Raw genomic sequence first — 13,779 nt, forward strand, 5'->3', positions numbered from 1 at the left:
GAGTTGTAGGATAACACTTCCTTAAATATCCAACAAAATACCTGGGACACGAAAGTAATAAAGATAGCAAACAAATATCACAAGTGATAAACCCACTTCATGACTAAACCCTAAAACAAGCACTGGGGAAAAAAAAAAAAAATCTTCTTTTTCTTTGTAGTTAATTTCTGGCTTCTACAGACCAAAAAAAAAAAAGGTCCAATTGGCAGTTTCTATATCCTGAGAAAGATACCTGCAGAGAAACTGAAGTGGGTTACAATGAGGTAGGTAACAGGAGGAGGGAAGACTCGGATAAATCTTAAAGAAGACTGAAAAGCCCCTGGGACCGAAGCAATTTTTGCCAGGGGTGGAAGAGAATTAGGATTGCCAGAGCGGTCTGTTTGAGTCCTTACCAATCAAAGCATATAAATGTAGCTGTCAAGCTTCTCAAAAAACTATTACTAAACTGCTCAAAGTTACTTGAAATACACCAAGCACCAAAAATCCACGTTTCACCTAAGGTGTGGTTTGTAGAGTGCCGCAATACCTCTGCAAAGGGGAAAACAAAGAAGCTTTGGCATTAGGAAGGAAGAAACACTCACACGGTTTCTGCCTCCCACATAACTTAAGAAACTGGGATCCAAACTTGTGGAAGAATTTGGAGAAGAGATCTTGGAAAACAAACAAATTAAAAACTACATCAACTGAAGGCAGAAGGTTCAAGTTATGCAAAGAGTGCTCAGTGAGATGCAGAAGGTCTGAAGGTCTAATCAGAGGACAGTTCATACTAGATCTTCCCTCAGCGTACACAATTAACAGGATAACTTAAAGATGGAAAGGGAAGCCAAGTAAAAGACTTGAATCAAAGAATGCTTATGGTATCTCTCAGTGGAGAGAAAACCACTTGCTGCCTTGCATACTTCAGGTGCATAGGTACTAACTAGGTGCATCACCTCAGTCACTCCGTTTGCCAAAGAAACACAGGGTTCTTCCAGAAGGAGTAAACTGTCAGCCAGCTTTGACGATTTAGAGCCCTGTGACCTGACACAGTGGTTCTCCTGGGATTTGAGTTAAGCTGGATTAATTCTTTAAACTAGCCCCAAATCATGCTGACAGATTTTGCTAGAGAACTAAAGAACAATTCTTCCTGAGGGAGACATAAAAAGGGCCCATGTCAGCGAAAAACAGTAGATGTTTTTGTGTTGTGTTATTGGAAGGAAATCTAAATAGCTGGGCAATACTAAAGGGGAAGGAAAAAAAAAAGTCTAAAAAAGTCATTAGAAGACTTTGCCCAAGATTCAAGCCAGAGGTGTCCAGGCTAGGGCCCTGATACCTAGGGATGATTTATAAATTTATGAAGCTAAGAATTCCACTAATCCCCCTAGCTGAAGAACTTCTGTATTAAGAACAGCAGCCTCAAGCAAACTACTAGTTCCCCATTCTGATCTCACCAGAACTGTTAGCCAGTAACTCAAACAGCTAACACAGAGCTATAGAAAAAGGGGCAAGAGGGAGATCAAACACACAGCTCCTGTCTTAAATTGACCACTAAGCAGACAGTAAGTAACCCAAGACTGACAGTAATCAGTCTGTAAATTAAAGTCAGGCTGCTGTTCTCAGAGAAGCTGGCCAAAAGCCAACAGCCTCATCTAACCAAAAGGCATTATCCTAGGTGTGGGACTCCATTGTGATCAAAACAAACTAAAGCTTACAATATAATTGATGATCAGCGATCAGACCTCTCAGCTTCCTGTATTTGCAGCATTCATTAATTGCAAAACAGAAGACTGGGAAAATAACAATAACTTGGTGGAACGGTTCCGTTCTGCAAGGGTGTAGCCGAAAGACAGCAATGAACAAACTCCATCATTTTATTTGGAGTTGGGACTTCAGTGGATCAATTTCCTCCCTGTTGCTTTTAAAGATCAATACACTCTGTAATTCAAACTAGTCTGAAACTTCCAAGAGCCAAAAACGTGCAGGCAACCCACAAAACTTTGCCTTCCCCAAGCAAGACACTTCACAGTCTTTAAGTCAACCCAGTGCTCAGACTATATCACTGTGAAAGACAAAAAAAAGCCTAAATCTAAACAGAACAGTGAGCTGATTAAAACATTTAGTTTGCAGTCATGCTGCAATCTCCTTTAGGTGACAGCATACACCTGCTGCAACTGTATCCTTCTGAATTCCTTATTAGCACTGGGCTTTCACACAGGGAAGAGTATTTCAGGGTACTATTACCATCTCACTATCGGAAGACATAAACACAGCTTGAGATGTTAGACTCTGACTTTGGTCACTTGCATCATCACCTCACAACTGCACCGAAAGAACACTTGATCCTTCAGCTCTTGGAGAATGAGGAACATTGCAGTCAACCTGCTAAGGATTATAGGTACTGAGAGCAAATTATGTTTTCCTCCAATCACTATGCTTCCTATGAAAACAAGGTCCATGTTCTTTCTTCAAGTAAGTTTCCCAGCTTGAAGAATAGATAAAAGGTCACCTAAGTTCTGGACAAAAATGGCTGCAGATATGCTCTGACACAACAGCACGCTCTTTATTAAGATGAAGCTCTTAGAAAAGGATGACTACTTTGTCAAAGTCCTCAATGACTACTTTGAAGATATACGAGTTGCCCAAGAACTAAACTACTTTTGACCTACCATTTTATTTTTAAAAGAAAAACCTCACAGCACCACTTACAGAAACTTGAAATAAAGCAAACCATCTCTACATGCAAAAAACTTCCTGCAGTGCTGAAAGGACAAGTGAAATGCAATAGTCATCCAGCTCAGTGCAATTCTGGAAGGCTCATACCATGATAACCTGAGAGACCTTATTTCTAAAGGCAAAGGTTGAAAACTGTTACACTGCAAAACAAACAGTGACTTGGGCTCAACCTACAGCTTCACTACATGGCAGATTACTTACCCCTATGCTTCACAGAGAGAACATTTAAAACACATCACACTCCCAAAAATCAGAATCATCTTTCCCTGTAACCAATTAGACTGAGAAACTGGCCACCTGTGACAACTACAGCAAAGGCTTTCTTATGATGAAAACCAACACACTCGCAGACCCAAAACAGTTTGTTAACAAAGGCTCACTCTATTTCATCACGTATTTTATTCCTCCCTCACTGAACATGGAGCAGTACAAATAAAGGCTATTTACCATGCAGGCCTCCATTAGTGCCGTGTGCATCTCATCGGTTTTGTGTTCTTGATCAGCTCCAGCTTCAAGCAAAAAACGAACCATATCTAAATGGCCTTCAAACGAAACAGATCAAAATAAATAAGCATTTAATATCACAAATGTTCAGTAGAACAGCCACTACACACTGAAATAATTTAGTTTTTCATAGTTTGCTATTACAGTTTTTACTAATTATAATTCGCAAACCTGCTTTTTTTAAAGCACTCTAAAAAATACAAACGCAAAACAGACAGCCAGACTTCAGACAGTCTTTCCCAGCAATACTGGGCAACTATGAGAAGAAGACAGGCCTCTAATTCAAGTTTACACAACAGGAACCTTTCCTTGTGACATCAAGCTACAAAAGACTTTGCTTATTCCTTATTCAACTGTACAATGACATACATTTCAGTGTTCCAAGGCAGCACAGAATGGGGGGGAATTATCTTTAAAGACAGGTCCATGTAGGTCTGAACCTAAAGCTATTTAATCACAGCATTCAGACATATTTCTGAGAACTAAGATACACACATTATGTCACATTATGTTAGCTGACACTATTGTTAAAAGCTACTACTGAACTTGACCAATACTTGTTTTCAACTCTATCATGGCTTCTGGCGTTTTAGCATTTGTCCCTTACACGTGATACATTTTACCATCTCAATGAGCATCCTTCTCCAAGGCAAGACTTAGTTAGGAAAACAACATTCTCCCCAAAGATAATACAGGTAATAAAGATTTACATTACATGCCCCGCCAACATACCCAGAAATACTATTACTGAAATTTCTTTACAAGGAACTACCACATGCTGCAGAAAATCCATGACAAATTCAGGTGCAAGTTTTCAGAATGGTTGTACCTAGTATGTATCCTCCACTTCTAATGACAGAGACAGAACCTTAAGTTACTATGACAATGATCCACATCATTAAAGCTTCTATTGAAACAAAAACAATTGTTGGAAATTTTATGGAGGTTTCTGGAAGAAATACGCTTGGGAAATATATTGGATTACCACTGCACTAAGCTATTTTACACAAAAACTTTAAATAACAAAAGAAATTAAGTCTACAAAAGTTCATAATAAATAACAATTCGTAGACATCTTCCAAAATTACACTGAAGGAAAAGTATCCAGTATATCCATAATACCATCGTTTTCACCCCATTAGGTATTCCAGGAACATTTGTTCTAACTTAGCTAAGAGAGATGTTCAGAACCTGCAGACAGTTGGTGGGAATCTGAAAGAAATAGGGAATGCAGTAGTAGGGGAAGAGGAGAGTGGTGGTGTGTCAAAGCACGAGCTTGGACGCAGCCAGTCACAAGTTTTCATATGCAATGTCCAAAACATGTCCACCACTTTTGGACACAAGCAGACAGGCTTAGCATCGCTACACTGTGGATGAGCATTTCCTGACACTGAGCTTAAACCAGAATCCTGTAATTCAAAATTCTTAAGAAAATATTCAAAATATGGCTGGAAGCTTTAGTTAGACAAATCCTACCAAATAAATCTAAGCAAAAATACAAAACAAGGCAAGAGACAATACCTTTATAGCATGCAAGTGTAAGTGCACTTTCTTTGAACTCGTTGGAGTGAGTGTTGATTCCTGCACCATATTCCAGCAATACTCTCGCAACCTCAACATGACCTGCACTGGCTGCTTCCATTAAGGGGGTATGCCCATTCTCATTGTGGTCTTCTATATTAGCACCGGCTTTCAATAGCACCTTCACTATGTCAACAAAGCCCCCAGCACAAGCGTAAGTGAGAGCTGTGTTCCCTGCAGAGAAGAAGTTCACATGAAAGCCCTTTCCATCACCCACTCCCCTAATACAGGAAAGGAAATCAAGTTTTAACAGGAAAGGAAATTAAGTTTTAACGGCTCTGAACAAAACCAAGTACATCACTAGCAGCAGCCTTTTACCTCACAGCAATGTTACTCCAGCCAGTAATTTCATGATGGGTATAAAATCCCAGCATAACTATAATGTGAGAGAGTTTTAATGCTAAGCCAATTATAATAATATTATTATTATTATTAGGTTTCCTACTTCAGCACACACACAGCAATCAAGTACATACACAAAAATACCAATGGTCACTGCAGAGTTTGGGGGGTGGGGTGTTTGGGTTTTTTTTGTTTAAGACAGTATCCTGTAATCCCCTGAAAAACTGGCTGGATGAAACCAAATTTATAATTTAAAACTCTGGTACCATAAACTACAGACAGTCACATACGGCTCATGTTCTAAATGCTATGGTCAATTTTAAGGTAAGTTCTGCCAAATATGGCTACACAAGAACATTTCATAGTTCAGACACCTGACTTCTTTAAAACTTGAACACAGCTTAAATTCTATCTTAATATTAGCAGAATCCAACTGCAGATTAATACTCTCAGCAAGGTTTGTTAAGCTGTGTTCAAGCATCAGCAATGTAGGCAACATTTGACGCTCAAAGAATTGTACCTTCTCTTTGGTAAAAAGCAATAGGCAGAAGCAACTGCTCTTGACCAGATGTGTCCCATGGTTGTCTTAACGGACAATTTTGGATTATACAGATGAGAAAAACTGAACTTCATGTATTTTTCTGGTCATCTAACACCACAGTGGTTCTCACAGAACAGTGTTTTCCATTACAGTTTATATTAAAAACAGTCTTTAGTAACGGACAGGTAAGACTCTGAACACAACTGCTATGTATGTGGTTTATTCTTAATGGTTCTTGTCACGTTTTCTTGTGAATGAAGCTATCGGACAAATACAGATGTTCAGAACTGTTGCATGTCTTATGTGTCAGTCTTAGTAATTCTTTATGTTCCTGCTTCCCAGTTACCTGTTGAAGACTGTGCGTTGACATCTGCACAATGAACAAGGAGAAGCTTAACAATATCTACATAGCCTCCGCTGGCGGCTGCCATTAAGGGAGTTATATCTCCTTTATTTCCTCGATCTTCAACATTCGCATGCATTGCTAGTAGCACCTGGAGAAAAAAGTTCACTTTAATGAATACCTTGTAACACCAACATTTTGCTTTTAGTTCAGTCAGGCTTGTTTTTCTACATTTGCTCATATCCGCTAAGACCAACCTTAGGTAACAGTGCAATACTGACATTTTCAAAAGTCACGGGCACCAAAACAAAGCTGCCCACTTTGCGAAATATCACCCAGAGCACAAATTCTGCTCTTGGGTACACAAGTACGAATGGCAAAAATTAACACAAATGAATGCACTGTTGATACAGATATGATTTTAAAAGGGATTGAGTGACTGAGGCATGAGTTTTTAGAAGGTAACCACTTGTATTTGATGTTGCTGCTATATTAGATCCTCTTTCAATGTCTGCTTGGTAAAACAGCTTGATTGCATCTACAACAATGTCAGAAAAGTAGATACATCATAAAACACAAGACACATGCTTCAGACAAGTCCCTTAAACCTAAAGGTATATATGACAGCATATTCCATTAAAAAGACAATGATAGTAGGAAGCCCATAATAAGTTGTATTAACTGATATTCTGCAGAGAATATTAAAAAAATATTATAATCAGAATAGCTAAAGTGTTTACCTATCAAAGAAGCTCCTTAGACAATGCTTCACAAAGTTTTAATTGTGATTATAGTTGTTACTTACTTGTGCCAGTTCATAATATCAAAAAAAGCAAAGGAGGCTCTCCCCTTCTTCAGTGTGTTCATTTACACTTCTTCCTTCATCTAACAGCTTCCGGACAGCATTTACATCCCCATCTGAGCATGCTTCTGCCAAACTGCGACTGGGAAAATCAGTTACCAGAGAACAAGCTCAACATAAATCTGCAATATATGGGTAGCTTTCATATGCAAGGGAGAAGTCTTTACTTAAAAACTTGTGACATTAGTACTAAGCCTCATTAGAATATATACCTGACAGATTTATTTTTTTTTTTAAAAACACAAAGTATATATATACACATTATTTCCATAAGTGAAATGGAGATAAAGACCTTTAGCTCTTCTCCTCATCCTAAGCTCGCATATAGACTAGGTGCAGAGAAGGGTAGTCAAAACTAGGTAATTTGTGGTGTGTGCAAGGCACAGAAGTAAACCTCACTGATGCTACACACACTTTGCTGGAATACCAGGCACAGAGGTTATGGCTACGACCAACTACTGACTGTAGATACCAAGGCAAATTTCTAGTAGAGATAGAGCCAAAAAGTGAACAGCCTAGTATCACAGAGACAACTAATAATGAATATTGCTACAAGACAAACTCCTAACAGCTGTCTCTCTTGTAGTGGGACTATGTCCTTCTCTTCATTAGCCTAAAGCTTTTTCCTTTAATTGAAAACACCAGTGTCTTAATTTAAGCAGCCATTTTAAAGAAAAATCCTTACCTTACCTAATGACATCTTAAAGGAAGAAAGGAAAGGAGCCTTACAGAAGTTTACTATGTTTCCTTTCACGCACTGTTAAAAGCATATTACAGAAGTTTTCAGATGGATGAAATAAGTCAGTTAACTGCACATTTTTAAACGGCAATAACACCACAAATCCTACATGGAGCACTACTAATTCATCCTTAAAAAAAACAACCTCATAAGTGGTAATTACAAGCTAAAAGTCAGACAGAAAGACAAGCCAAACCCCAAGTTCTTCGCACCTAAAAGCTCAGATGTCTATAATCACTACTTTTACCATCATTAACCTCTGAAGAGAATGGCTATTTCCCCTGAGACCCAGGAAAGCACACTAAACAAATCTTGAAAAAGGTGAGCTGAGCTTCAATCTATTTCAAACCGACACCTGTCCTTTAATACTTTTCTATACAAAAAGACTAACAGCAAAGACAACCATTAAAGTACTGCTAAATGCAAGTGTAAACAAGAGCAAGTCATGCTGGGTACCAACTTGGTTACACTTCTCCAACTGACATCATTTTATTTAGAAAGTATATGCAAGGAATCATGTTTCCCCTCCCACTGAGAACCAAGCCACAGTTAATGCCCTGGAGGGAAGGAGAAGGGAGGAAGAGACTTCTGATATGAACAGTACTGGACTGTATGTGATTAATTCCTATCAGCCTATTTTATTTGCAAGATATGGAAGCTTGTTTCTTAAAATAAAAACTAGTATACTCAGATTCATTAAAAACCTCAAACCTCTACTTTTCGTCTGTAGAAGACAAAAATTCACTCATAATGACGAAAATAGCCATTTGAGTACAAAGTTCCCTCAGGAAAGCATACAAGTTTCAATTGTTCTAAGACTGTAATGGTTAAACTACATTAAGTACCTATTTTAAAAGGAAGTAATTTGCCATATAAGCCAAAACGAAGTAAACTGTACTAGCAAAAAGCTGATATCTGACCTGAAGAGAGTACCTGTTATTTGATCACTTACATTTGCTTTATAATCACTAAGTATTTTAAAAGCAAAATAACTGGTAGTTTGGTAAAGGTTATTATTCAGCTACATAGTCAAGTCCCTATACTGAAGCAATGGGTTCGCACTAAAAGGCTGCAATACACTATCCAACCTCCCACCTTCTCCTGAGGTAGGAGAGCGAGCTGTGTGCTCACAGCACCAGCAGTCAGCTACACAGCCCTGCTGCAACCCACACGTAATCTGACATTTACAGCTCAGATTCCCGTGTTCAGATGCGAGGAGAGGGTGAAGATTCACAACCTTTTGCACACACACAGTTTAGCTGTTAGAAATGGGAGCCACCCAACACCATAACCTGGGAGACAAATCCTGAAATAGATCCATCATTCTCGTAAGAGGACCCTAAGCCACCTCAGGTAATACCGAACTGCTGTGAAACCAAACAGGCTCTGTGAAAAAGCTATTAAGAACAAAACTCATGGTTGATTCTAGCTGAGCCAGGCAACTCTACAGGTCTTCCAGTTTGCTCTCTGCTCAGGTTCCCTTTGAGATATTTCCAAGACGTTTTGTAAAAGTGACAAGAATGACTCTGAGACCATCTTCCAAATGAAGCACAGGATGCTCTTGACCTTTGCTCCAAAGCTGCACTGCTGGCTCATGTTCCACTTGTTGTCCACCACAAAACTCCAATCTTTCTCCAAAATTGCTTTCCAGCAATTCAGCCGCCCCAGTCTGTACCAATGCACAGAGGTATTTTTCCCCATATGCATTTCCCTTTGTTGAATTTCATGACTTTCTCCAGTTTGTCAAGGTCCCTCTGAATGGCAGCACAAACATCTGGTCCATCAACCACTCCTTTCAGGTTCAGGTTCGTATCATCTGCCAACTTGCTGAGTAAGTACTCTGTACCATTGTGCAGGTCACTGATGAAGACGCAAAACACTGCTAGCCCCAGTATCATCCTCTGGAGTATACCACCAGCAACTAGCCTTCATCTGGACTTTAAGCCACTTAACAACTCTGAGCCTAGCAGTTCAGACAGGTTTCAATCCACCTCCCTGTCCACCTACCTGGTCTGTACTTCATCAGCTTCTCCCACAGAATGCTGTGCAATACAGCATGAAAAGACTTGCCAATGTCAAGTTAAACAGCAGCCACTGCTTTCCTCTCTTCTACCAACATAGCCATCTCACTGTAAAAGGCTGTAAGGGCAGGCTTGATCTCCCTTTCGTAAATCCATGCTGACTATTTCCTATCATCATTTTGTACTTACAGTGTTAGGAAATAGCTTCCAGGAGGATCGACACCTTTTCAGGGACTGAAGTGAGGCTCACCTGCCTATAAGTCGCCTTAGATCTCCTTTCTTGCCCTTCTTGGGGTCAGGGATGATATTTGCTTTCTTCCAGTCCCCAGGAACCTCCCTCATTCCCCATGACCTTTCAAGTATATTGAGATTGGCCTTGCAGTGTCATCAGCCAGCCCCTTTAGTACTCATGGGTGCATCCTAACAGGTACCATGAACTTGTCCACTGGACTGTGTCCAACCTGTTTAAATGCCCTCTGACCTAACAGCAAACAAGGACTAGCCCCCTCCTTGGTCCAGACCTTTCCAATCATCTTAGGGGCTTGGGATTTCTGAAAGCAAATCTCACCAGTAAAGCCCAAGGCAAAGGCAGCATTCCTACCTCTTCCTCTTCTATCCCTATCACTAAGCCCCCGGCCATATTCTGAGGCAGGCCCACACCTTCCTTCATCCTCCTTTTGCAGCTGTTACACTCACACTATAATACCTTGTCTTTCATGCCCTTTGCCAGATTCAGCTCCAGATGGGCTTCAGCTTTCCTAATCGAATCCCTGTATGCTTGGACATGGTCTCTATATTCCCCTGGCCTACTTCCATCTTTGGTATCCTTCCTTTTTATGCTCAACCATGCTTCCCCAGCATATTTTCATCTCCACATGTTTTGATCTACAAGTAATTTCTCTAGCTTCAGTTAGGAAATTAAACTTCTATATTTGCATTTACATTTTGAGCAATGACTCAAGACTACTGCCCTTATTGTAGGCGCTATGTTTTGCAAATCCCAAGTCTGAATTTCAAGAGGAAAGGAAATGCAAGACTATCAATTCAGACTGGATCTGAAGTTCAACAGTTCAGGAACAATTTCCATCACTTGTCAGAGTAGAAGATATTTCAGGCTCTAAAGATGCTTTTAAATTACCAATGCAGAAGAAAGCTTTTCATGATGCAGGACAAATCCTCAGTTCTGTCATGATGGACGTTAAATGCTGTCCTCATTAGTTATCAGTTACGAAAATTTATCAGATAATACAGTTTCATTTTCCCCCAAGTTCCTCAGCAAGATCCCAGGGCAAATCGCTGCCCTGTAAGTACTAGCACGGTCTTTCAACTTTTAATACAATGAACTACATTAATTAGTTTCCAATTAAGTATGCTGAGGCAGTATTTAGAGAACTATCACAAATTCTTCTACAGCTAAGAACTTAACCTGGTTCTGAAAAAGAAATTAACTGTCCACTACACAGAAAGAATAGCAGGTTAAAAAATAAATTTTTTGTACTTTTTTCTTACACTTTGAAGCCAATAACCTGAGGGGACAGTAGTTACACCTTCAGGTACAATAACTGTACTTCTGCTGGTACTAGAGCAGATACGTCACCAAGTACTAAGTATAAGATTAACTGAATTTGAGATTAAATATACAAACTTACATTCTGTAGTTGTGAAACTGGGGGCAGGGAGTGATCAATACATACTTGTCCACTTGTCCTGCATTGTGATTGTTCTCTGCTCTCATCCGCGTCAATGCAGCAGCAGCTTCATCCAGTGCACAGCTGACAGAGGACGTCAGTCGTCTTAGAACCTCGGGATCTGCGAAGGCTTTACCATCGGCAGTGGACAATTTACCAATTCCTTCAGTGTATGTTCGTTCATCAGTCAGGTTAGTATGAAAGTCACACAAAAGAAATGCAAAGACACTATTTTAGATTTCAGACACATGCACCATTAGTTAAAAATCATTCGCAAACATGCCAGAGAATCAGCTACTTACAAGTAACTGTTAACATTTGCCGAACACCTGAACATTTAAGTTCAATAAGAAAATTATTTTTCAACCAACAGTTTCATCACCTGTCCCAAACTCCCAACCCATAGCTATGAATTAAAAAAAAAAAAAAAAATCTCAGGGGAATAAAGATAAGTGCAGGGGTCAAACCCAAAACCAGAAGTTTGGGAAACAGATATTATTCCACAGGCTTGGTTTAATAGTTTCTGAATGTGAGGAGTTTTCCAATTTAAAATGTAAAGTTATTACCCCTTTCCCACTGAACTCCACTCAAAATTAAGTGGACTTAGACCTAATGTAAATTTTCTTTTTTAAGAGTAGGAAAAAACTTTAAGTAAATTCCCAATAATTAAACATTCTAAACTGTACAGCTGCTACAGGCACAAAAATTCTGAAACACAATTTCAAATAGTTTAAGTATACTTGAAAACCCCCTACGCTAACATTACACAGTAGAAATGCTTAGGCTCAAGAACTTTTTTTAACAGTTTCTTTCTTAAAAACTGTTTCTTTGTTCCAAGACTGAAGCTGAAGGCCAATGCGGAATAGCACAATAAGAACGTTATTTACCCCACTCGTTTACATGTCAGATATAAAATTATGGTACAGCTGTGTAAGTTTACTCCACACAGGCTCTACTCCATATTGTTCAGCACAATCTATTTTACATATGCAATCATCACTGCACAGTTGCCTCTGGAGTGTAGGCAGGGCTTGTATTTGCATATACAAATAGCATAAAAAAATGCACTGATGAACAGTACTCCCCACAAAACTCCCAAAGAAAAATTCATATGCTACAAAGAGCAAATGGTTACTGATTTATAGATTAGCTACCTTTATCACTGATGAATCAGTAACTTCCCAACTCCTTAGCTGTTAAGCAGGGTCAAATTAGATATAAACCTCAGAAAATAACACGTCTTAGAAGATTTGCTATTTGGTATGGGCGTATCTCTGCAAGATTGATTTACACCTATCTCCCACAACCCAGCTTATTATTATTATTATAAAATACGTAATTAAATCAAGTTTTGGACATTGTCTTCAGACAATGTATTTCCCCAGTTTGAGAGCATCAAATTTGTTTCTTATTAATGTAAGAATCAATACTTAGCAAATTTCTCCACCCTGAAAACAATTTAGGCCAGCATACACTGGGCACACTCTGTTACATGACCCTACATCACTGCAGTGCTGGTAAGTGCTGGGCTTTGAGCGTTCAAACTCAGTGTTGCTGGAAATGATGAAGAGTCCCTATCCTGTCATCAAGGCATACACCTATGATGGGGTACAGTTGACTTGGCTGACTCAAACTGAGCATGAGCTATGAAGGCTAAGAAAAGCTGCTTAAGAAACTTGCTCAGATCCAAGAGCCCTACCTCCCTGCTCCAACAGGCTATGAAAACCAATTTATAATAAATTACCCAGCCTGCAGTAAGATGAGAATCTGTCCACAGCACACCGACCTGGTTTGCAAAGGCTGTCTAGTGGACTGGAGAGCACTCAGTGCAGAGAAACACAGGGCCATGGCTCCTGACTCCACATACCTGAAAAGGCTATCAACCACGTGCCCCCTTCCACCTCCAAACTGTTGATGCCATAACCCTTTCAGCTACTGCTGTTAAATGTAGTGAGACTATAAGCAAGAAGCCTCTAACACCACAGCTCGCACCTCACATATTAACATAAACTGAATTTGTTGGTGGTTTAAAAGGTAAGTCGTGTCACCTCTGCAGTTGTGGCAGGTGGGATAGCAGGGGTCAATCATTGAAAAAATGTGCTGGGGCATCGATTTAGTGCTAAACACAGAGAAAGTGACAGTTTCTACTTAGTTCTGCTTCCTCAGGACAGTTCAAGGAGTAATTACACAGCTGTTTACATTAGCTATTTCTGGTGCCAGTGCTGGCTTACACTAGCTTGCAGTATGCATAAAAGTACTGCCTAAGGAAAGAAAGGGAATTAAGCCTTCACAACAGCACTGAGGCCTCATCTAAGACCACCACAACTGAAGCTGAACAAAGTGTGGTAAGTAAAGTGAAAAGTACTCAAGAGAAATCCACAGGATTTTGAAAATGACCCCTGAGCAAAACCTAATAAAAAAAGTTTAGATTTAGATTACAAGGAGC

At 39.5% G+C, this 13,779-nt stretch overlaps 1 protein-coding gene across 1 annotated transcript in view; it reads right to left on the reverse strand.

Moving 5' to 3' along the window:
- LOC104509478 (ankyrin repeat and KH domain-containing protein 1-like) overlaps positions 1 to 11,561 on the reverse strand; it is a gene marked incomplete at its 5' end in the record, with an annotated part of 54,820 nt that extends 43,259 nt beyond the window's left edge. Inside the window, 5 exon segments of the mRNA XM_010151433.1 lie at positions 3,160 to 3,254; positions 4,738 to 4,971; positions 6,027 to 6,174; positions 6,829 to 6,967; positions 11,340 to 11,561. Of these exon segments, the coding sequence (XP_010149735.1) occupies positions 3,160 to 3,254; positions 4,738 to 4,971; positions 6,027 to 6,174; positions 6,829 to 6,967; positions 11,340 to 11,561 (838 nt within the window).
- Positions 11,562 to 13,779: the final 2,218 nt, after the last annotated feature.

Source organism: Eurypyga helias, unplaced genomic scaffold (genome assembly GCF_000690775.1).
Source record: "Eurypyga helias isolate BGI_N326 unplaced genomic scaffold, ASM69077v1 scaffold14675, whole genome shotgun sequence".
NCBI classification, from domain to species: domain Eukaryota; kingdom Metazoa; phylum Chordata; class Aves; order Eurypygiformes; family Eurypygidae; genus Eurypyga; species Eurypyga helias.